This window comes from Loxodonta africana, chromosome 11, assembly GCF_030014295.1.
Source record: "Loxodonta africana isolate mLoxAfr1 chromosome 11, mLoxAfr1.hap2, whole genome shotgun sequence".
NCBI classification, from domain to species: Eukaryota; Metazoa; Chordata; class Mammalia; order Proboscidea; family Elephantidae; genus Loxodonta; species Loxodonta africana.
This window is the reverse complement of record NC_087352.1, coordinates 26,148,045-26,174,455: the sequence shown is the minus strand read 5'-3', so window position 1 is coordinate 26,174,455 and position 26,411 is coordinate 26,148,045. Positions and strand designations below refer to the sequence as shown.

Sequence of the window (26,411 nt, the reverse complement as noted above, 5' to 3'; positions counted from 1 at the left end):
ATATACACATATATATACACATATATATGTATGTATGTATGTATAAGAGGGCAGTGCTGGTTCAGTGGTAGAATTCTGAACTTCATGTGGGAGACCCATGTTCGATTCCCAGCCAATGCACCTTAAGCAAAGCCACCTCTAGTCTATCAGAGGAGGCTTGTGTGTAGCTATGATGCTGAGTAGGTTTCAGCGAAGCTTCCAGAATAAGAAGGACTAGGAAGGAAGGCTTGGCAATCTACTTCTGAAAATAAGTCAATGAAAATTCTATGGATCACAACAGCCTAATTACAACCACTCAAAGTTTGCACAGGACTGGGCAGCATTTCAGATCTGGGTACCAGATAAATTCTTTGTTTATTTTGTGATATCATTACTTCTGGGCCTTTTAGGGTACTGAGCTGGAAAATGTGTGTGTGTGTGTTAGTACATATATGTGTAATTATATATACACATAAGATTGTGTGTATGCACACATATATACATACACGCACAAACATATGGAAGCATCTATTTATCGTCAGTCTATCTAATCATATTAAAAACATGACTTATTTACCACCAGTTACAGTCCAATACCATAAGGTATAATCTAATCTTCCCCCTTTCAATTTTTTTTTCTCAGCCCATCAACTGGTTAAAATGGCAATTTTCTGTTATATATATTTATAAAATAGGTTATATATACACATATGTATATACAGCCACAATTTTTAAAAAGTTTTTGAGAACTGATTTGGAACCAGTGTTACTTCTGAGTCACTTTCCTAAGCCACAATGAACTTTAAGAAAAGTTTTCACTTCAATCTTTCCTCTAAATTCACAGAGACTAGGGAGCCCTCTGAGGTCCATCCATCCATATAATTTAGCTGGTCTTTCTGCTTGCAGTGGCAGTTAAGACCCAAGTTCCTTCTGCAGCTCAGAGAACACAGAGGTGGAGAAATGATGAGGGGCGAGTGATAACTCATTGCTCATAACCTAAGAGAACTTTTTGGAAACATTTCTGAACTAGGTCGAGATCCTTGAATTCACTGGTCACATCTTCACGCCACTAACATTTTCACCTCTGTCCAGGGACCAAATCCTTTTGGTCTCCAGAGTCTCCTTCATAAAGGGAAACTTGGACCTGTCTCACTTTAGCTGAGAGGTAAGGAACCAAGTTCACATGATTTGGAGAAGGAATCAGGGAAGACAAGAAAAGTTGTCTCTCATAAAAGACACCTGTAGGGTGCTAGGCACTGCCTAAGTACCCTAAGGACTTCATTGGATTTAATCTACATGACAACTTTATGAAGTCAGGGTTATTATCTTCTTACTGGAGATGAAGATATGAACCTCAGAATGTCAGAGCAGTGTTTAAGGTCACAAGCTTGTCAGTGGTAGAAAATGGCCTGGAATCATTTCTTTTTTAATTCCAAAACACTACTCTTAACCTGGTGACAAGATATTTCTAAAAGAGGTTCATAAAACCAATTTACTGAGTCAAGAGTAGCATAAAAAGTGAATATAATAGATCGTAAAAGAAAATATCAAAGTGTTTCACATAAAATAAGGGTAAGCGTTGTTTTGTTAAACTTCTGTTCTATTTGTGTCTGCGGTGTGTGCATGTGTGTGTCACTGTGCCTGGGTCACAGTGTAACATGTATTTCCTCTTGTGGGCCATGGTAAAAACGCTTGAAGTCCTCTGTACATATACAACAGACCACATACTATGGAAACCCTGGCAGCATAGTGGTTAAGAGCTAGGGCTGCGAACCAAAAGGTCGGCAGTTTGAATCCACCAGGCACTCCTTGGAAACTGTATAGGACAGTTCTACTCTGTCCTATAGGGTCACTATGAGTTGGAATCGACTTGACAGCAACGGGTTTGGAACAAGTTTTACCACATACTATACTATATGCTATATGTTGTGTGCTATTGATTTGATTATGAGTCATAGAAACACTATAATGCAAAGTAGAGCTGCCCCATGGGATTCCCTAGGTTGTGATCTTTACTGAAGCAGATCACCAGGTTTTTCTTCTGCCGAACAGCTGGTGGATTGAACTGCCAACCTTTCAGTTAGCACCTGAGTGCTTAACCATTATGCCATAACTGGTACATAGTACACAGGCAAGAAATGAGAATGAGAAATATAGTTACGTCTCTTTTTATTTCTGATGTAAATACTGAAACCATCTTAAGTAATAAATAATTAATAATAATTCAGGTTAAGAATCTTAGTCATGGTTACACAGCTAGCAATCTGATGGTCACAAATTTCTCTGGGGCAGAAACCAAGCCAATCATAACCATATCCTCAGGCTCATGGTAGAGTTCAGACTTGACAAAATACTTGTGTAATGGGCCCCAAACCTATGAATTGTCCCCAAATAGTCCAATTCTACAATGCAAAATATCTTTTTGTATACACTTATCAGTACTTCAGCAGATTGATCAAGAACATTCCAGGGCCACTTAATTTTTTCAGAGAGGTAAGATAACATGGAGACTTCATGAAGAAGCCAAGAAGAGCAGTAGTGAGAAAGTAAAGAGGGCAGAAGAATTATCAGGGGTAAAGTGGACCAGAGAAGGGCGGAATATCAGTAAAGGAGGGAAATCCTTGGAAAGAAGTTTTGGCAGGATTTTCCAAGAACAGTTCCACCATCCATAAAGGCTAGAGTTGCTCCCCAACTCTTCTTCAAGACAAATGAGAGCTCCAATAGCCAAGTGACCTTGTCCAGAACTAAGACTGTCCATTCTAAACAGTACAGAAATTGGCCTGAAAACAACTTAAGCACTACGTGTGAGACATTGTACATACACTACGTTACTGAATCCTTCTAAACGCCATTTGAGTTGAAGTAGGTCAAAGTTCCCCCAGTTTTATCTACTTAGAAATTATGGCTTAGGGAGCTGAAGGGGCTTACCCAAAGGTACAGAAAGAATGACTTAGAGCCGAGATTTGAATCAGAGTTTTCCAGACTCTGAAATATGGTTTTGCAAAGAGCAGGGTGACTTGAATTGGTGCATAAGATCTCCTACTCAATTCACATGTGATCTTGGGCAGGTGGTGTGATGGTTAAGATTGTGTGTCAACTTGGCTGGGCCATGATTCTCAGTGTTTTGGCAGTTGTATAGGGTTGTGATCACTTCCCTGTTGAGATTTGATACTTGACCACCCCCATGATGGGATCTGCAGTGAGTTGTACCAGCGGAGGTGTGGTCTATGAGAGCTCACTGACCCCTCAGTCTTCATCTCTCCACCCTCCTCCACCTAGTCCTTCCTGTTGTCCTTGCCAGGTCTTTTGCTTGTTCTGGATCCTGCAGTTGGCTTCTGTTTGTCTGGCCTCCGGTTCTCGGGACCTGAGCTAGCAGCTTACCTGTGGTCTTCCTGCCAGTCTTGAGATTCATCTATCTTCACAGCCTGTAAACTACAGCCCTGCTCTCTGCCCTGCCAGTCGTGGGTTCACCAGTCCCCACACCTTCGTGAGTCAGGAGAAGCCTCTCTCCTGCCCCAAGGACTTGGGACATTACGGCCTCTAAAAATGACCCATGCCATTTCCTTGATATAAATCTCAGTCTCTGTATATAAATTTACACACTTTACTGGTTTTGCTTCTCTAGAGAATCCAGCTTAAGCCATTTTGTACTGAGAGTGGTTCTAGAGAAAAAAAATTGTAAGGACAAATTTTCTGAATTGGTTCTCAAGTCTGGTTAGTCTTCAAGATGTTGACGACTCTACTTCCAGTAGTAAAGAGGGCACTACTAATCCATGGTGTGAGGAGGCAATTCAAATACGCAAAATATCACCACCAATAGATCAAGTATTAGTGAAAGACGGGGCTCTGGGTGATTGCATGGATGATACCTTTCTACAGTTTTCTCATACTGAGAAGTAAAAGAAACCTGGTTAGTCGGTCCCACTTTCACTAGACAAACTAGTGAAAGGATGAGCTCAGGACATCAGAGTCAAAACTCAAGCGCCACATAAACCATCTTAAAGTTTCCACTTGTGCCTTGAAAGAAAGCCTTATATCTTGTAGTAACAGAGCAGATATTGCCAAAAACCAAACACAGAGTCTTATTGTAATGGTGGCTGAATTACAATGCCAACTCAACTGCCAACCTCGAGAGATGTCTAAAGTTGAAGTGAGGGTATTGATTGGGAAGAGTTGGGATCCTGAAACATGGGATGGGGACATATGGGCAGATGATCAGGAAGTTGATGGCCCTGAGCCCCTAAATTCCATTGAATAACTCTTGCCAACAGAACCATTAGCCCCTCCACTCCCACCTAATGATATTAATCCAGTTGCATCTAAAGCCCCTTTGTCTGAGTTATTGCCTGGGACATTGTCTGAGCCAAATGCTTTACAAGAAAATGCTGAATGTTCTCAAAACATTTCCCTACCAATTTTGGCTTCTAGATCTATTATGTGAGTCCCAGAGGTCCCCAAAAGGTGAAGTACAAGGTGTGACCCAGGAGGAGGTACACTATACTCTGAAGTAACTGCTTGACTTTTCTAATATGTACAAACAGTAACCTGGGGAATATGTGTGAGAATGGCTATTAAGGGTGTGAGATAATGGTGCAAAGAATGTAAAGTTGGGTCAGTCTGAGTTTATTGATATGGGCTTACTAAGCATGGATTCTTTGTTCAGTGTTTCAACTCGAGAAGTTAGGAAAGGGTCTAATAGTTTATTCAGTTGGGTTGCTAAAGCATGGATTACACAGTGGCCTACACTAAATCAAGCTGAAGTAACAGACCTACCTTGTTATACTGTAGAAGAATGTATCCAAAGGCTTAGAGAAATTGGCATGCTAGAGTGGATTTATCAGGTTAGACCCACAGATCCACACATGGAGTGCCCTGAGGACACACCTTTTACCACAACTGTGAGGAACAAATTTGTGAAGGGAGCTCCAGCATCCTTGAAGACTGTTGTGATTGCTATTTTATGTAAGTCAGATTTGACAGTGGGAACTGCGGTAACGGAATTAAGACTCCTAACTACGATGGGGCTCATCGAAGGCCATGGTGGTAGGGGCCAAGTGGCTGTACTCAATCCACAAAGACAATGTGGGTGTGGTTACCATTGACAAAAACAAGGTGGACATGGTTACCATAATGGACAGTAGAGTCAAAGCAGTAATCAGAATAGTCTGACTCCTATGGATTTATGGCATTGGCTACTTAGTCATGGCATCCCTAGAAGTGAAATAGATACGAAATTTACTAAATATTTACTTGATATGTACAAGTGGATGAATTCTAGGTCAAGTGAACAGCAGTCTAACTCAAATTACCAGAAGAGAGGGTCACAGCCCTTCAGTCAATTCCCAGATATGAGCAAGTTTACAGACCCACAATCCCTTGATGAAGGGGAGGCCGGGTTCCCTAGAGGAAGGACTACAATACACTGCTAAAAACTTATACTGTTAATCTTTCTCCCAGCCTTCCCGAAAGGGTTCTACGGCCTTTTACGAGAGTGACTGTTCGTTGGGGAAAAGGAAATAATCAGACTTTCGGGGATTACTGGATTCTGGCTCTGAACTGACACTAATTCCAGGAGACCCAAAATGTCACTGTGGCCCACTAGTCAGAAAGGGAGCAAATGGAGTCTTAGCTCACGTGAGTCTCAGAGTAGGTCCAGTGGGCCCTCAAACCATCCTGTAGTGATATCCCAGTTCCAGAATGCATAATTGGAATAGATATACTCAGAAATTGGCAGGACCCCCACACTGGATCCCCAACAAATGGAGTAAGGGCTATTATGGTAGGAAAAGCCAAGTGGAAGCCATTAGAACTGCCCCTACCTAGAAAAACAGCAAAACAAAAGCAATGCTGCATTCCTGGAGGGATCACAGAGATTACTGCCACCATCAAGGACTTGAAGGATGCAGGAGTGGTCATTCCTACCTCATCACCATTCGACTTGCCTATTTAGCCTGTGCAAAATACAGTTGGATCTTGGAGAATGACGGTGGATTATTGAAAACTTAACCAAGTGGTGACTACAATTGCAGCTGCTATTCCAGATGTAGTCTCATTGCTTGAGCAAATTAATACATCTCCTGGTACCCAGTATACAGCTATTGATCTGGCTAATGCCTTATTCTCCATACCTGTTTCAAAGGACCATCGGAAGCAGTTTGCCTTTAGCTGGCAAGGACAACAATAGACCTTCGGTTGCCTACCTCAGAGCTACATCAACTCTCCAGCCTTATGTCATAATTTAGTCCGCAGGGAGGCAGATTGCCTTTGCCTTCCACAAGACGTCACACTGGTCCATTACATTGACAACATTATGCTGATTGGACCTAGTAAGGAAGAAGTGCCAATGACTCTGGACTTATTGGTAAAGCATTTGAATGCTAGATGGTGGGAAATTAATCCCACAAAAATTCAGGCACCTTCCATCTCAGTGAAATTTCTAAGGATCCAGTGGTGTGGCGCATGTCAAGATATTTCTTCTAAAGTGAAGAAAAAGTTATGGCATCTGGCTCCTACCATGACTAAAAAGGAGGCACAATGCCTAGTGGACCTTTTTGGATTTTGGAGGCAGCATATTCCTCATTTGGATGTACTATTCTGGCCTACTTATCAAGTGACTCGAAAAGCTGCTAGTTTTGAGTGGGGCCCAAAACAAGAGAAGGCTCTGCCACGGGTTCATGCTGCTGTGCAAGCTGCTCTGCCAGTTGGGCCATATGATCCAGCTGATTGAATGGTGCTCGAAGTGTCCAAAGCAGATAGAGATGCTGTTTGAAGTCTTTGGCAGGCTCCTATTGGTGAATCACAGCGCAGACCCTTAGAATTTTGGAGCAAAGCCTTTCCATCCTCTGTAGATAACTACTGTCCTTTTGAGAAACAGCTTTTGTCTTGTTACTGGGCTTAGTAGAGACTGAACATTTAACCATGGGACACCAAATCACCATGAGGCCTGAGCTGCCCATCATGAACTGGGTGTTGTCTGACCCATAGCACAGCAGCACTCCATCATTAAATGGAAGTGGTATATACGAGACTGGGCCTGAGCAGGACCTGAAGGCACAAGTAAGTTGCATGAGGAGGTGGCCCAAATGTCCATGGTCTCCACTCCCATCACATTACCTTCCAACTCCCAATCTGCACCTATGGCCTCATGGTGAGTTCCTTATGATCAGTTGACTGAAAAAGAGAAAACTCATGCCTGGCTTACAGATGGTTCTGCACAATATGCAGGCACCACTCGAAAGTGGACAGCAGCAGCACTACAGCCCCTTTCTGGGACCTCCCTGAAGTATAGTGGTGAAGGGAAATCCTCCTAGTGGGCAGAGCTTTGAGCAGTGCATCTGGTTGTTCACTTTGCTTGGAAGGAGAAATGTCCAGATGTGCGATTGTATACTGATTCATGAGCCAATGGTTTGGCTGGATGGTTAAAGAATTTGAAGGAACATGATTGGAAAACTGGAAAGAAGGATTTATGGGGAGGAGGTATGTGGATAAACCTCTTTGAATGGGCCAAAGAAGTGAAGATTTTTGTGTTTCATGCGAATACTCACCAAAGGGTGACCTTAGCAGAGGAGGATTTTAATAATCATGTGGATAGGATGATGCATTCTGTGGAAACCACTCATCCTCTTTCCCCAGCTACTCCCATCATTGCTCAATGGGCTCATGAACAAAGTGATCATGGTGGCAGGGATGGAGGTTATGCATGGGCTCAGCAATATGGGCTTCCACTCACCAAGGCCGACTTCGCTACAGCCACTGTGGAGTGCCCAATCTGCCAGCGGCAGAGACCAACGCTGGGTTCCTGATATGACACCATCCCTCAAGGTGATCAGCCAACAACCTGGTGACAAGTTGATTACATCGGACCACTTCCATCATGGAAAGGGCAGTGTTTTTTCTTACTGGAATAGACACCCTGGATACGGATGTGCCTACCTTGCAGGCAATGCTTCTGCCAAAACTACCATTTGTGGACTTACAGAATGCCATATCCACTGTCATAATATTCCACACAGCATTGCCTCAGATCAAGGGACTCACTTCACAAAAAATGAAGTGCGGCAGTGGGCCCATGCTCATGGAATTCACTGGTCTTACCATGTTCCCCAACATCCTGAAGCTGCTGGATTCACAGAATGATGGAATGACCTCCTAAAGGCACAATTACAGCAACAGCTAGGTGGCAATACCTTGCAGGGTTGGGGCAGTGATCTCCGGCTGGTTGTATATGCTCTAAACCAGCATCCAATACATGGAATCAAGGGGTGGAAATGGCAGTGGCACCACTCACTCATACCCTTAGTGACCCACTCACAAGATTTTTGCTTCCTGTCCCCCTGACCTTATGCTCTGCAGATCTAGAGGTCTTAGTTTCAAAGGAAGGAATGCTCCAACCTGGAGACACATCACTGATTTCTATTGAACTGGAAGCTGAGAGTGCCAGTGGCCACTTTGGGCTCCTTATGCCTCTGAATCAATAGGCAAAGAAGGGAGTTACCATACTGGCTGGTGTGATTGATCCTGGTTACCAAGAAGAAATTGGATTGACGTTATATAATGGAAGTAAAGAAGAGTATGTCTGGAATGGAGGAGATCCCTTAAGGTGTCTCTTAGTACCACCATGCCCTGTGATTAAAGTCAATGGAAAGCTAGAGCAACCCAATTCCGACGTGACTACTAATGGCCCAGACCCTTCAGGAATGCAAGTTTGGGTCACTCCACCAGGCAAAGAACCACGGCCAGCTGAGGTGCTTGCTGACGGCAAAGGGAATACGAAAAGGGTGGTGGAAGAAGGTGGTTCTAAATACCAGCTATGTGACCATTTGCAGAAATGAGGACTGTAACCGTTATGAGCATCTCTGCTTTGTATGTGTGCATCAAATATTTTTGTTTTCTTCACTTATAAAGTATGAGATGTAAACAGGGATGCTGCATTTTTGGTTATATGTGTTTTCGTTGTATCATTTTGGGCCCAAGTGTGACTTTGTAATTGTCTTTATTCAGAGTTTATGTATGGTTTGGGGAGATGTGTACAGGTGCCAAGTTGACAAGGGGTGAACTGTGATGGTTAAGATTGTGTGTCAGCTTGGCTGGGCCTTGATTCTCAGTGTTTTGGTAGTCATATAATGTTGTTGTGATCATTTCCCTGCAGAGATTTTATCACCCCCACTATGGGATCTGTGGTAAGTGGTACCCTGAGGGAGGGGTCTGTGGTGGCTCACTGCTCCCTCAGCCTTCATCTTCCACCCTCTGCCAGCTAGTCCTTCCTGCTCTCCTCGCCAGGGCTTTTGCTTGTTCTGGATCCTGCAGCTGACTCCTGTTCGTCTGACCTCCAGTGCTTTGGACCTGAGCTAGCAGCTTACCTGCAGGCTTGCCTGCCAGTCTTGAGATTCGTCGATCTTCACAGTGTGTAAGCAACAGCCGTGCTCTCCAGCCTACTGATCTTGGGCTCTCCAGCCCCAGCGACTCTGTGAGTCAGGAGAAGCCTGCAATAGCCCTGCTTTCCTGCTTGCTGATCTTGGGTTCACCAGCCCATGCAGCTATGTGAGTCAGGAGAAACCTCTTTTCTGCCCCAAGGACTTGGGACATTACAGCCTCTAAAAACCATGTGAGCCATTTCCTTGATATAACTCTCTCTCTATATATATATCTATATATATATGCTTTACTGGTTTTGCTTCTTTAGAGAACCCAGCCTAAGACAGTTGACTTCGTCTCTTTGAACCTTGCTGTGTTCATCTGAAAAATGAGGGAGCAAGAATGCTAACTGAACTAATATATTGTGGGCACAAATGAGATAGTTTGCCAAAACACCAAGGCGAAAGTTTCCACTATGAATATATCTGCCTCCTTTGGCTAAACTGGTTCCATATAATTATTAAATAACACTAACAATGGCAACAACCAAATGTAATAGATATATTGTTTGCATTTTTGTTACTTTTCAACACTTTTCATCTTACTTGAAGGGGACTATCTTAGTGGTCTCATCTATTCTTGCCTGAACTGACAGACTTGGGAAGGAATCTCACTCCCCCTTATTTGGGCAAATCAAGAATTAAACGTGTTCAAGGGGGAAATTTACTAAAGCTAATGAGGGAGAAAGGAGCCCTGGTGGTGCAGTGGTTAATCATTCTGCTGCCAGCCAAAAAGTCAGGAGTTCGAACCCACCAGATGCTCCACAGGAGAAAGATGTGACAATCTGTTTCTGTAAAGATCCCAGCCTTGGAAGCCTTATGGAGCACTTCTACTCTGCCCTATAGGGACACTATGACTTAGAATTGACTCAGTGGCAGTGGGTTTTGGTTTTGGGACTATTAAGACATGGGAGAAAGAACATAGTGTCTGGATTCAAAGGGATCTTGGTACCTACACTTGATGTGTGATGTGGGCCATTTTAAAATGGAAGGACATGTACATATAAGTGCTCATGGAAGTAGCAGTCAAGAAATCAAATGATGCATCGCATTGGGCAAATCTGTGGCAAATGACCTCTTTAAAGTGTTTGAAAACAAAGATGTCACTTTGTGGACTAAGGTGGGCCTAACTCAAGTTTCAATTGCCTCATATGCATTGGAAACCTGGGCAATGAATATGGAAGACCAAAGAAGAATTGACACCTTTGAATTATGGTGCTGGTGAAGAATATTGAATATACCATGAGCTATCAAAAGAACAAACAAATCTGTCTAGGAAGAAGTACAGCCAGAATGCTCCTTAGAAGCAAGATGATGAGACTTCATCTCATTTACTATGGACATGTGATCAGGAGGGACCAGTCCCTGGAGAAGGACATCATGCTTGGTAAATTAGAGGGTCATTGAAACAGAGGAAGACCTTCAACAAGATCGATTCATACAGTGACTGAAACAGTGGGCTCAGGCATAGCAACAATTGTGAGGATGGCCAGGAGCAGGCAGTGTTTCATTCTGTTGTATAAAGGGTCACTATGAATGGGAACTTACTTGATAGCACCTAACAACAACAGCATACATATAGGTGCATGCATATACTGACAATATTCCTGGAAGTATCCATAAAAAAAAGTGAAATATTCGTTACCTCTGGGGAAGACAATAAGGATACTGAAGGTCAGAAGTGAGAAGAAGCTATGTTTCAACTATTTTTTAAATTAACTTACAATATAATTGGCTTTTTGGTGTACAGTTATGTGAATTTCAACACATGTATAAGCTACTTTTAAAATGCCTTTTAGGTAAATACTGAGTAGACACAAAAGAACTTAAAACACATATGTGTTGTTGTTAGGTGCCGTTCAGTTGGTTCAGACTCATAGCGACCCCATGGGCAACAGAATGAAGCACTGTCTGGTTCTGCACCACCCTCACAATTGTGGCTATGTTTGAACCCATTGTTGCAGCCTCTGTGTCAATCCACTTAGTTGTAATGAGTTGTAATGAGCATCTTCTACTTAATGGTACTCTTCACGTACTCCCAATCTAGCCACATCAAATCCACAGGTCTCAACTATGTGCTGTCAGTCATCTAGACAGTGGTCACCCCCACGTGCAGTCTGATTGTCTACTCCCTGCAGGACAAGATGGCCCACATAGCATTAAGGAAGAATCCTTGCCCACATTGAGTCCCTCCAGAGAGAAGTGGAAATTTTCCTGCCCCTGGTTTTAAAACTTTTATCACCAAAACCACACACACAACATAGTTAACACCATTAGTCCTTGTTGTTGTTATTGGGTGCTCCACAGAGTTTCCAAGTCTGTAATGTTTACAGAAGCAGATAGCTGGCATTTTCTCCCTTGGAGCCACTGTGTAGGTTTGAACTGCCAACCTTTCAGTTAGCAGCTGAATGTCTAACCATTGTACCACCAGGCCTCCTTTATTAGCCATTTGGGAGATGCAAAGCAAAACTACGGTGAGATACCACCTCATCCCTATGAGAATGGCAATGATCAAAAAACAAAAAAAACCCTGAAACAACAGGTGTTGGTGAGGTTGTGGAGAAACTAGAATCCTCATTCATTGCTGGTGGGAATGTAAAATGGTACAGCCACTGTGAAAAACAGTTTGGCTGTTCCTCAAAAAGTTGAACATGGAACTGTCATAAAACCAAACCAAAACCCAGTGCCGTTGAGTCAATTCCAACTCATAGTGACCCTATAAGACAGAGCAGAACTGCCCTGTAGAGTTTCCAAGGAGCGCCTGGAGGATTTGAACTGCCGACCCTTTGGTTAGCAGCCATAGGACTTAACCAATACGCCACCAGGCTTTCCAGAACTGCCATAAGACCCAGCAATCTCAATCCTAGGTGTAAACCCAGAAGAAATGAAGGCAGGAGTGCAAACAGAAGTCTGTACACCAATTTCATTGCAGCACTTTTCACAAGAGTCGAAAGGTAGAAACAACGCAAATGTCCATCAACAGATGACTGAATAAATATAATGTGGTATATACCCACAATGCAACATTGCTCAGCCATAAAGAGAAATGAAGTCCTGATGCATGCCCAACATGTATGAACCTTGAAAACATTATGTTGAGTCAAATAAATCAATCACAGTAGGACAAATATTATATGATCTCATTTATATGAAATAAGCAAAAATACAGAAACCGAAGATTATTAGTGGTTACCAAAGCTGGGAGGGAAGGGGAAAGGGGGAGTTTGTGCTTAGGAGGCATTGAGTTTATTTTAATGGTGGTGGGATGATATGGAAAAGATAGTGAGCATGGTTGTAAAACATGAAGAATGTAATCAGTGTCACTGAATAATACATGTAGAAATTATTAAGATGGTGCATGTTTTGATATGTGCATTTTCACTACAATGGGAGAAAAATTCATACCCAAATTTCAAAGGCAAATAGAAACACGGAAGAAAATATTTGCAGTGTAATCTACAAAGAGTTTCTAAAATAATGAATACTCCAAGACAAAAACAAAAGGAAAATGGTTATGAACAGGAAGTTATTGAAGAAACAAATATAACTGAATGGTACCCTGCAAAAAGATATCCAATTGCTCTATTAATTCAAGAAATGCAAACTTAAAAAGAAGGCAGCAATTTCCACTTTGAAAAATATTATATACACGCAAATGACACAACCTTGCTTGCTGAAAGTGAAGAAGACTTGAAGCACTTACGGATGAAGGTCAAAGATTACAGTTTTCAGTATGGATTACACCTCAAAATAAAGAAATCAAAAATCCTCACAACTGGACCAATAAGCAACATCATAATAAATAGAGAAAATACTGAAGTTGTTAAGGATTGCATTTTACTTGGATCCGAAACCAACGCCCATGGAAGTGGCAGTCAGGAAATCAAACGATGTATTGCACTGGGCAAAGATGTCACTTTGAGGACTGAGGTGCACCTGACTCAAGCCATGGTATTTTTTATCACCTCATATGCATGCAAAAGCTGGACAATGAATAAGGAAGACAGAAGTATTGATGCATTTGAATTATGGTGTTGGTGAAGAATTTTGAATATACCGTGAACTGCCAGAAGAACAAACAAATCTGTTTTGGAAGAAGTATAGCCAGAATGCTCCTTAGAAGCGAAGATGGCGAGACTTCATGTCACGTACTTTGGACATGTTATCAGGAGGGATCAGTCCCTGGAGAGGAACATCATTCTTCGTTAAATAGAGGGTCAGTGAAAGAGATGATGACCCTCAACGAGATGTATTGGCACAGTGGCTGCAATGATGGGCTCAAGCATGGCAACGATTGTGAGGATGGTGCAAGACTGGGAAGTGTTTCATTCTATTGTACATACGGTTGCTATGTGTTGAAACCAATTCAATGGTGTCTAACAACAACAACATAGGTAAAATATTGAACGATGCAGGAAGCATCAAAAGAAGATGGATGGATAACACAGAGTCACTGTATCAAAAAGAATTGGTCAATGTTCAACCATTTGGGAAGGTAGTGTACGATCAACAACCAAAGATATTAAAGGAAGAAGTCCAAGCTGCACTGAAGGCATTGGCAAATAACAAGTCTCCAGGAATTAGCCACTTACTCATGAAGATCCAAGACTACAACCTTCAGTAGCGATTACACCTCAACATAAAGAAAACAAAAATCCTCACAATTGGACCAATAAGCAACATAATGATAAATGGAGAAAATATTGAAGTTGTCAAGGATTTCATTTTACTTGGATCCACAATCAACACCCATGGAAGCAGCACTGAAGAAATCAAAAGATGTATTGCACTGGGCAAATCTGTTGCAAAACACCTCTTTAAAGTGTTCAAAAGCAAAGGTATCACTTTGAGGACTAAGGTGTGACTGATCCAAGCCATGGTATTTTCAATTGCCTCCTATGTGTGCAAAAAGAATATTGAATATACCATGGACTGCCAGAAGAACAAAGAAATCTGTCTCAGAAGAAGTACAGCCAGGAGGGACTAGTCTGCAGAGAAGGACATCATGCTTGGAGACAAGAGGAAGACTCTCAATGAAATGGACTGTCACAGTGGCTTTAACAATGGGCTCAAACATGGCAGCTATTGTGAGGACAGTCGAGGGCTGGACACCATTTCGTTCTGTTTTACATAAGGTCGCTATGAGTCGGAGCCAACTAGACGTCAACTAACAACAACAACGTTTTCAAGGTCGTTCATGTTGTGGCATGCATCAGGGCGTCATTTCCCTTTATGGCTGAGTAGCATGGGAAGGAATTCTTTTTTCAGTTTAACATATTTTAATTGTTGTAAAAATATAGGTAACACAACATTTGCCAATTCAACATTTTTCACTTGTGCAATTCAATGAAACCAATTACACCAATCATGTTGTGCAGCCATCACAAAACATCCATTGGGAAGGCATGTTTTAATGTTAACTTGATCCTACCATATTGCCCACCAGATGGCTGTACCAGTTTGCATTCTCACCAGCACAGTAGGAGAGGGCCCATTCATTCATAGTTATGCCACACTTGCCATGGAACCACAGTTCTCCACTGTGGAGACTCCTCTCCACTGTGCTGTGGAAGAAGGGAATGAATAGAATGGAAGGGCGACCTCCTTGATGGCTGCAGCAGGGCACAGGGTTGGATAATGAGCCCTGATTCTGAGGTCTTTAGAGAGAACATACTGTCTCAAGGTCCCTGATCAGAGGTTGATATCTCTATGAACCAAACCTCATCCAAGCCTCTGAGCTGTGGACTCTCTTGGAAGCGAGTCTTCATCTTTGTTGTCTTTGGGGCCAGAGCATCATTTGGTTATTCAGGGAGAAAGGGTGGTTCTGCTGAGGATCTGACTGGGGAATGGAGGTATGGATGTTCCTGCTTTGCTTTGTGAGGTGAAGTTCCCTGGGCCTATGTTTCCTGCCTCGTCCATCAATGGGGGGATAATCGCACAGCGTAGGATGATGGTTGAGGCATGGAGGTGGGGAGAGGACTGTGGGGTCACATGGGCAAAGAGTGATCCTCTCTGGGCTTTACGTTTTCTGATCTGAAAATGAAGAGTATTGGATAATCCCCAAGAAAATATATTCCAAAGCTCTGAAACAATCCCTTGTTTCTGTTTTTTTCCTTCCTTCCTTTCATCCTTCCATCTTTCCCTCCTTCCTTCCTTTCCACCTTCTCTTCTTCCTTCCTTCCCTCCTCTCCTTTCTTCCTTCCTTCTTCTCTCTTTCCATCCTTCCCTCCTACTCTGATTTTTTTTCAGAAGTAGATAGCCAGGTATTCCTTCTGAGACACATCTGCGTATACTCAAATTTCCAAACTTTTGGTTAGCAGTTAAGCAAGTTAACCATTTGCATCACCCTGAAACTATTATGTTAAATAGAATTGGCTGTGTATAATTTTCTACCACCATATGGTGGGATGTTGTGCAACCAGCAAAATCATGATTATGAACATTTTAAAAATGTTCCATAGATTAAAAATACATTAAGATACAAAATGTGATTAGAAAACAATCAAATTTTGTTTTCAAAGTGTATCTATACTTACATTTCTACTTGGAAGGAAATGTATCAAAACATTGGGTGATGGAATTACAGATAAGATATCATAACCCTAATTTTAATTTTTTCTGTTTCTAAAGTGATACATAAAATTATAGTAAGAGTTAAATTATATTAACTGTTTCATGTGGATAACAAAAATCTGAAGGATATAAGCCAAACTTTAAGCTTTGGCCCTCTCTTGGAAGTGGGGCTCGGTTGCTGGGGAATGCCCTCTATTTTGTACCTAGTGCAAACAGCTAGCGCTCTTGGCTGCTAACCGAAAGGTTAGCCATTTGAGTTACCCAGAGGCAGGTACCTTGAAAGAAAGACCTGGCTATCTATTTCCAGAAAGTTAATCATTGAAAACCCTATGGAGCATAGTTCTATTCTGGCACACATAGAGTCACCATGAGTCAGAGCCGACTCAATGGCAATGGGTTTGGTTTTCATTTTGTGTTATTTCAAATATTTTTATAGCAAGGATTTTTGCTCGTTTGTGGAGGTCTATCAATTCTTTTTTATTCCCTGAAATTTGTCTAGAAACAATACATGCCTGTTTACAAAATTCAAAAAGTTCTAAGGGTATGTGATGACGAGTATCTCTTGTTTCTCTGTCACTGAATCTGTCCAAGGATAACAACTGTCCATAGGTTCTTACATGTCTTTCCAGAGATATTTAATGCAAATGCAAGGATATTTTCCTCTGCCATTTTCAGAAATGATAGCATATTCCACACAATGTTCTTGCTTCTTGCATGTTATTAATGTTCCTGCCCATAGGGCTACATGAGGAGCTATTGAGTTTTCCATGATAAGAAAACACCATTTCCCTAGTCCCAACCAATGGACTGTAGGTTCCTTCCAATTGTCTACTCTTAGGAATAACGCTTTTAACTAGCCTCACACAGAGGCCGTGAGTGCATGTGTAAATCTATCAATGGAGTAAGTTCCTAGAAGTAGAATTGCAGAGCAAAGAGATTAAATGTATTTATTTATTTTTTATTGTACTTTAGATGAAGGTTTACAGAAGAAACTAGTTTCTCATTAAACAGTTAGTACACATATTGTTTTATGACATTGGTTACCAACCCCACGACGTGTCAACACTCTCCCTTCTCAACCTTGGGTCCTCTATTACCAGCTTTCCTGTCCCATCTTGCCTGCTAGTCCCTGCCCTTGGACTGGTGTGCCCCTTTAGTCTCGTTTTGTTTTGTGGGCCTGTTCAATCCTTGGCTGAAGGGTGAGCCTCAGGAGTGACTTCATTACTGAGCTGAAAAGGTGTCTGGGGGCCATACTCTCAGGGTTTCTCCAGTCTCTGCTAGGCCAGCAAGTCTGGTCTTTTTTATATATATATTCTTTTTTTTTTTTTTAATTAAACTTTAGATGAAGCTTTACAGAACAAACTAGTTTCACATCAAACATTTAGTACACATATTGTTGTATGTCATTGGTTAACAACCCCACGACATGTCAACACTCTCTCTTCTCAACCCTGGGTTCCCTATTACCAGCTTTTCTGTTCCTTTCTACCTTCTAGTCCCTGCCCCAGGGCTGGTGCACCCCTTTAGTCTTGTTTTATTCCATGGGTCTGTTCAATCTTTGGCTGAAGGGTGAACCTCAGGAGGCTATAAAGGCCTCATTACTGAACTGAAAGGGTGTCTAGGGGCCATACTCTCAGGGTTTCTCCAGTCTCTGTCAGGCCAGCCTGTCTGGTCTTTCTTTTTGAGTTAGAATTTTGTTCTATAATTTTCTCCAGCTCTGTTTGGGACCCTCTACTGTGATCCCTGTCAGGGCACTCAGGGTGGTTGCCGGGCACCATCTAGTTGTACTGGAGCCAGTCTGATGGAGGCTGTGGTAGATGTGGTCCATTAGTCCTTTGGACTAATCTTTCCCTTGTATCTTTAGTTTTCTTTATTCTTCCTTACTCCTGAAGGTGTGAGACCAGTGGAGTATCTTAGATGGCTGTACACAGGCTTTTAAGACCCCAGATGCTACTCAACAAAGTAGAATGTAGAAAAATTTCTTTATAAACTATGTCATGCCAATTGAGCTAGATGTTCCCCAAGACCATGGTCTCCACAGCCCTCAGCCCAGCAATTCGGTCCCCCGGGGAGTTTGGATGTGTCTATGGAGCTTCCATGACCTTGCCTTGTACAAGTTGTACTGGCTTTCCCAGTAGATTAAATGCATTTAAATGGATAGATACTGTCAATATGCCATCCAAAGAGTTTATTCCAATTTACACTCCTATCAACCATGTACGCAAGTACCTGTGGGAAGATATTTGTAAATGATCTAAAAGTCTGGGCTGCCATGGGAGGTGATAAGCTCCCTGTCATGAGAGATATGCAAGCAAGAGCTTAATAACTAGTTGGGGATGTTTTCCTAGCCATGGATCTAGAATCACAGAAGGGACTCAGGTGAGGCCACTCAAAGTTGTCTTTGGAGCTAATAGATTCTGCAATTTGAGGACCCTATTCATATTTGAAGGAACACTAGTAGCACAACTGTTAAGCACTCTACTGCTAACCAAAAGGTTGACTGTTTCAGCCCACCAGCGGCTTCACAGGAGAAAAGACCTGGAGATCTGCTCCAGTAAAGATTACATCGTAGAAAACGCGATGGGGCAGTTCTATTCTGTCCTATAGGGTCATTAGGAGTTGGAATCAGCATGATAAAAAAAAGCACACAGCAAAAACAATAATCCATACTCTAGGGAGCAGAGCTCAAAGCTCATCAAATGTGAATTGAGTTCTCAGCTTTGACAGCTTTGTGCATGAAAGGTAAGAGAGCAGACTCCATCTCTCTCACCAGCCTCCCAGTCCTGAGAGCAATGGCATTTGTATGAACAAATTTTGTGTACTAAACGCAGCCCTGACAACACTGCCGGGTAGGTCTTCTCAGCTTCAATTTACTTATGTGGAAATGGAGGCTTGGAGAAGGGACATAGCTGGCCCATGATCACAGAGCTGGGAAGTGGCATGTGGGATTGTTTATTTTTAGTAATGTCAGCAGTTGTATGTTGTTGTTGTTAGGTGCCATCAAGTCAGTTCTGACACGTAGCGACCCTATGCACAACAGAACGAAACACTGCCCGGTCCTGTGCCCGTTGTTGCAGCCATGGTGTCAATCCATCTCGTAAAGTGGGCTCAATTATGTCCCCTCATAAAAGAAATGTATCCCTAGCCTCCAATATTTGTGAATGTGACCGTATTGGAAATAAAGTCTCTGCAAGTATAATTAAGTCAATGAGGTCATAGATGAGGTCATACCGGAGAAGGGTTGACCCTGATCTAATATGATGGGTGCCATTATAGGAAATAGACCCTAAAACTAATGACTGGCTGTTTTTATAACCCATTGCCATTGAGTCATCTCCAACTCATAGAGACCCTGTAGGGCAGAGTAAAACTGCCCCATAGGGTTTCCATGAAGCAGCTGGTGGATTCAAATTGCCGACCTCTTGGTTAGCAGCTGAGCTTTTAACCAAATTTGGAGACGCACAGACACACACGCAGAGCGGAAGACCATGTGACGACAGAGGCAGAGATTTGTGTGATGCATCTACAATGAGGAGCATCAGGGATTGCTGGCAACCAGTAGACACTAGGGGAGAAACATGGAAGAGATTCTTCCTCAGAGCCTCCAGAAAGATCCATCCCTGCCAGCACAATGATTCCCCCTTTTCCTCATTTCTTCCATCCCTGGTAACCACTATTAAACTCTAACCTCTATATCTTTGCCTATCCCAGGTATTTCATATTAGAGGTATAATACAATATTTGTCCTTTTGTGATTGACTAATTTCTCTCAGCATGATGTTTTCAAGGCTCATCCATGTTGTGGCATGTAGAAGGGCTTCATTTCTCTTTACGGCACAGTAGTATTTCATTTTATGTGTATATTACATTTTGTTTATCCATTCATCTGTCAATGGACATTTAGTTTTTTTCCACCTTTTGGCTTTTGTGAACAGTGCTGCAATGAACATTGGTGTGCATGTGTCTGTTTCTGTCTCTGCTTTCAAATCTCTTGGGTATATACCTAAGAGTGAAATTGGTATTTTTTAATTTCACTAGTTTCTTTATGAGGAAATAGAGGTTCAGGGAGGTGAGCCTGAACATATCCAGGAAATGGCAGAGTCTGGAATTGAACCCAGCTCTGTCTGAGCTTTGCCCATAACCCCACAGTTCAAAGGGAGTGGAGGACACAGCCTAACATGGTGGCACATCTGTTCTCAATGGATAAGCATATGTGCACGTTCTTCATGACAGCCTCCATCCACCAGGGCTGAGAGAGGTAAGAAGAGAGGGTGTTGCGTGTGTTGGGGGTTAATAAGAAAAGGGTATTGGAAGAAACTAATTTATTAATAAACTATTTACTGAGTATCTACTATGTGGGGGGAGTCCCTGGGTGGAGCACATGGTTAATGCACTTGGCATGGGTTTACAGCACTACCTGACGGAAAATAACTGTCCTGGGTACTAGTCGTGAAGGTGTCTACTCCATGGGGTTCACAGTCTACGGGAGAAAATGGATTGTATTAAACAAGAACTTAATTCAAACATAGTTTCAGATTGTGTAGGTTCTGGAGATGGGTGCTGGCCATGCTCTTTATAGCCACCAGGGGAATAGATTCTTAAAAGATGATATCTGAATGGAAGTCTAGAGGATGAGAAGTGTCCAGCAATGGCAACAGTTGTGGGCAACAGCATTGTGGGCAGGGGGAATAGTCTGTGCAAAAGCACTGAGGTGAGAAGGAATTGGTAGGTTAGTGAGGAAGAAGGATGGAAGGAGATTTGGATTGAGAAATAGCCAAAGACCCGTCCATATAGGACCTTGTAAGAAGGGAATAAGAATCCAAAGGAAGAGCATCTCAAGGGAAGGCTATGGCAAGTTCAAAGGCCATGAAGCAGGCCATCCTCTGTGGATGGAGCTCAGTGGAACAGAGGTCAGAGGAGTGGATAGGAACCAGACACATGGTAAGATCTTGGTTTCATTACATCTTCACTGGGTAACTCAAGGAGGGCCTATGTGTGCCATGACCTGATATGCCTTTTTTAAAGTTTAATTTAATTTTTTGGTGAAAATATATAGACAGCAAAAGATACAGCATTTCAACAATTTTTACATGTACAATTTAGTGACATTGATTACATTCTTCAAGTGGGGCAACCGTTCTCACCATCCTTTTCCAAGTTATTCCACCATTGTTAACATAAACTCACTGCCTGTATGTTTCTTACCTAACCCTTTGAGTTGCCTTTGTCAGTTTGATTCCACATAGAAAATCTTCAAAAGAGCACAATGTTCAAGTCAAACATACATAACTAATTAAGCTAAACTGTAGTTTGGTTCAAAGAAGACTTCAGGGGATAGTTCTGGTTTAAGGTTTAAGGTAATCCCAGGGCAACAGTTTCGGGGCTTCATGCAGCCTCAATTGTGCCAGAAAGTCCGGATTCCATTGAGAATTTGCAATTGTGTTCCGCATTTTACCCCCATTTTACTTGATTTGCCTTTTAATAAGGGTCCTCAGGCTGCTCTACGTAGCACCCACTGTGGGGGACAGAGCCGGCAGGCGCAATCTCTGTTTCACTGGCTCTCCATACCTCACTCCACAGGCTCCCTCTGCCTTTCTCAGCACCATCCACATGCCCCCAGGCACCATGCCTGGGTCCTGAGCCCTTGTGGGCATGAACCAGAGCTGGACACATGAGTTTGTCCTGCTGGGCTTTGCCCACGTGCCCTTGCTGCGCCCGCTACTCATAACACTTTTCTTGACCATGTTTCTGCTCACTCTGCTGGGCAATGGGCTCATCGTGATGTTGTCTATGTGGGACCCAGCCCTGCGCACACCCATGTACTTCTTCCTGCGCCAGCTAGCCCTTGTGGAACTCTGCTTCTCCCTGGATATTGTGCCCCGGCTACTGGCCACCCTGCTGTGGCCTGGGTGTGGCATGTCACCTGTGGACTGTGCACTGCAGCTGCTGCTGGTCCTGGCCTGTCTCACCTCTGAGTGCTTCCTCCTGACCATCATGGCCTGGGACCGATACGTGGCCATCTGCAGGCCCCTGCACTATGGCGCCATCATGAGCCCACAGCTCTGCCACCTGCTGGCTACCACCTGCTGGCTGGCTGGAGTCCCCGTGTCCCTGGTTTTCACAATCTGGTTGTTCAGCTTCCCCTTTTGTGGACCACGTGGCATACATCACTTCTTCTGCGACATTGCCCCTCTGCTAAGCCTGGTGTGTGCAGACACTAGGGTCTTTGAGACCAATGTGTTGGTGGCCACAGTGCTGGTCATCATGGTTCCATTTTGTCTGATAGCTGCATCCTACATTGCGGTATTGGTCACTGTCCTACGGGTACCATCAGCCACGGGTCGCCACAAAGCCCTGTCCACATGTGCCTCCCACTTCATCGTGGTGGTTCTGTTTTATGGCACAACAGGGATCATCCACTTGCGACCCAAGGCCAGCTACTCCCCAGAGAGCAAGCAGGTGGTGTCCCTCTCCTATACTGTGGTCACCCCCATGCTCAACCCCCTCATTTACAGCCTGCGGAACAAGGAGGTGAAGGCTGCCCTGGGCCGTGTATGTTCTGGATGACAGTGATCTGGGCCCCATGAATGACTGCTTCAGAGGGGACCACTTTTCAGAGTTAGGAGTTGCAGATATCTGTTTATCTGCCTAGAATCCATGTACCATTATTAGCACAGCATTCTGACTTCCTTTGGAGAACCATAATTTCCTCTCTTTGAGTCCATGTGGTCAAGATGGTACTGATTCCACTTTTCTGCCCAAGAAAATGCTTATGAACAAGCCTTCACTCCCTGATCACAATTATTCAGTAGGGGTGGACAAATTAACCTATTTGGGGGTGATTAGAGGGTATCAGTCAGCAATTTCCAAAAGATTCTGTGTAATTATCCATCCTAATATTCAGTCTCAAAACACATCATTTATTTTCATGAATATAAAAACAGCTGAGGGTGAGCTGTTCTAGGATGGGTTCTGTGGGCAGTTCTTCTTGTCTTAGACATACTTGATCATGCAAACCAGTGCTGTTATGTGTCAAATTGTGTCTGGCAAAAGGTATGTTGAACCCCTTTACTTGTGAATGTGACCTTGCTTGGGAAATACAGTCTTTCTTTGTAAAAAAAAAAAAAAAAAAAATTTTTTTTTTTTTATTCTTTCTTTGTAGATATTATCAATTAATCCTTTCAGGAACAGCAGCATATATAGCTAACTACTTTTTTTTTTTTTTTAACTCTGGGTTTGTTGGGAAGCTACTGAGCCACTGAAAATATGTGCTGCCTCAGGCAGGACCCTGTATAACAGTTTGAAACGGAAAAAACAGTCTGCCACAAATTACTGTTTTTATAGGGTATTATCATGGCACTGGGTATATGAATTGATGCTGAATCGATTTTTGGCAGGAAAAACATGAATTTTGAAAAATTTTTTATTTGGCTCTGGGAGTAGAATTCTTGTTCATAAGGGGTACGCCTATGTACCTCTGGACTTCAAGGGTACTATTTGTGAAATGAAGCATAAAACAAAGATCATGTTGCTGTCATTAGGTGCCATCGAGTCGGTTCCGACTCATAGTGACTCTATGTACAAGTGAACGAAATACTGCCCAGTCCTGCCCCATTCTCACAATCATTGTTATGCTTAAGCCCCTTGTTGCAGCCATTGTGTGAATCCATCTTATTGCCCAATGCAAATGCATCTTTTGATTGCTTGACTGCTGCATCCATGGGTGTTGATTGTGGACCTAAAGAAAATAAAATCCTTGACAACTTCAATCTTTTCCCCGTTTATCATGATGCTGCTTAACAGTCTAGTTGTAAGGATTTTTGTTTTCTTTATGTTGAGGTGTAATTCACACTGAAGGCTGTAGTTTTTGATCTTCATCAGTAAGCGCCTGAAGTCCTCTTCACTTTCAGCAAGCAAGGTCGTTAATGAGTCTTCCTCCAACACTGATGCCCCATTCTTCTTCGTAGAGTCCAGCTTCTTGGATTATTGGCTCAGCATACAGATTGAATAGGTACGGTGAAACGATACAACCCTGACTCACATCTTTCCTGACTTTAGACCACGTAGTATCCCCTTGTTCTGTTACAATGACTACCTCTTGGTCTATGTACAGGTTTCTCATGAGCACAGTTAAGTGTTCTGGAATTCCCATTCTTTGCAATGTTATCTATAATTTGTTGTGATCCACACATTTGAATGCCTTTGCATAATCAATAAAACACAAAACATCTTTCTGGTATTCTCTGCTTTCAGCCAGGGTCCATCTGACATCAGCAATGATATCCCTGTTTTCACGTCGTCTTCTGAATCCAGCTTGGATTTCTGGCAGTTCCCTGTCAATATACTGCTGCAGCCACTTTTGAATGATCTTCAGCAAAATTTTACTTGTGTGTGATATTAATGATATTGTTCAATAATTTTTGTATTCAGTGGGATCACCTTTCTTGGGAATAGGCATAAATATGGCTCTCTTCCAGTTGGTTGGCCAGGTAGCTGTCTTCCAGAGTGCTTCCAGTGCTGTATCTGTTAAAACAACTCAATTCCTGGAGCTTTGCTTTTTGCCAATGCCTTCGGGGCAGCTTGGACTTCTCCCTTCAGTACCATTGGTTCCTGCTCATATGATATGTCCTGAAATGGTTGAATGATGACCAGTTTTTTTTTGGTATAGTGACTTCTATCTTCTTTTGATGCTTCCTGAGTCGTTTAATATTTTCCCCATAGAATTCTTCAATATTGCAGCTTGAGGCTTGAATTTTTTCTTCATTTCTTTCAGCTTGAGAAATGCAGAGCGTGTTCTTCCCTTTTGGTTTTAATCTCCAGGTATTTGCACACGTCATTATAATATTTTACTTTGTCTTCTCGAGCCGCCCTTTGAAATCTTCTGTTTCAACTCTTTCACATCAACATTTGTTCCTTTCACTTTAGCTACTCGACATTCAAGAGCAAGTTTCAGAGTCTCTTCTGACATCCATTTTGGAGTTTTCTTTCTTTCCTGTCTTCTTAATGACCTCTTGCTTTCTTCATGTATGATGTCCTTGAAGTCATTCTACAACTTGTCTGGTCTTTGGTTATTAGTGTTCAACGCATCAAATCTATTCTTGAGATGCTCTCTAAATTCAGGTGGGATATACTCAAGGTCATACTTTGGCTCTCACGACTTGTTCTAATTTTCTTCAGTTTCAGCTTGAACTTGCATATGAGCAATTGATGGTCTGTTCTGCAGTTGGCCCCTGTTCTTGTTCTGACTGGGGATATTGAGCTTCCCCATTGTCTCTACCCACAGATGATTTGATTCCTGTGTATTCCGTCTGGTGAGGTCCACGTGTGTATAGTCACTGTTTATGTAGGTGAAAAAAGGTATATGCAATGAAGAAGTCATTGATCTTACAAAATTATATCATGGGATCTCCAGCATCATTCCTGTTACTAAGGCCATATTTTCCAACTACTGATCCTTCTTCTTTGTTTACAACTTTCTCCTTCCAATCTCCAGTAATTATCAATGCATCCTGATTACATGTTCGATCAATTTCAGACTGCAGAAGTTGGTAAAAATCTTCAGTTTCTTCAACTTTGGCCTTAGTGGTTGGTGCATACATTTGAGTGATAGTCATATTAACTGGTCTTCCTTGTAGGCGGATGGATATTATCCTATCACTGACAGCATTGTACTTCAGAATAGATCTCGAAAGGCTCTTTTTGATGATGAATGCAACACCATTCCTTTCAAGTTGTCGTTCCCGGCATAGTAGACCTTATGATCGTCTGATCCAAAATGGCCAATATCAGTCCATTTCAGCTCACTAACACCTAGGATATCAATGTTTGTGTGTTCCACTTCATTTTTGACAACTTCCAATTTTCCTAGATTTATACTTTGTACATTCCATGTTCTGATTATTAATGGATGTTTGCAGATGTTTCTTCTTGTTTTTAGTCAAGCCACATCAGCAAATGATGGTCTTAAAAGCTTGACTCCATCCGTGTCATTAAGATCAACTCCACTTTGAGGGGGCAGCTGTTCCTCAATTGTCTTTTGAGTGTCTTCCAACCTGGGGAGCTCATCTTCTGGCACTATATCAAACAATGTTCTGCTGCTAGTCATAAGGTTTTTACTGGCTAAACCTTTGGAGAAGTAGACTTCCAGGTCCTTCCTCCCAGTCTTAGTCTGGAAGCTCAGCTGAAACCTGTCTGCCATGGGTGACCCTGATGGTATTTGAATACTGGTGGCATAGCTTCCAGCATCACAGCAACACACAAGCCCCCACAGTATGACAAACTGCCAGACACAGATTCAAAAAATTCAGACATGCACAATGATTCAACATGCCCTCTATTACTGAAAATACATAGTATCAACAAAAATTTAAAAAGAGAAAATAATTGAGTAACAAAAGGGCTAATTCATACAAAGTAGGGTGGGTCCTACTCCTAATCCCTTCTGAG

General features: G+C 42.4%; 1 protein-coding gene across 1 annotated transcript; it reads left to right on the top strand.

Moving 5' to 3' along the window:
• The first annotated feature begins 21,308 nt into the window (after positions 1–21,308).
• Positions 21,309–22,532, top strand: LOC100657421 (olfactory receptor 10A7-like). Its single transcript, XM_003406642.3, has one exon. It carries the CDS (start codon positions 21,618–21,620, stop codon positions 22,530–22,532), a length of 915 nt encoding a protein of 304 aa, XP_003406690.2. The 5' UTR covers positions 21,309–21,617.
• Positions 22,533–26,411: the final 3,879 nt, after the last annotated feature.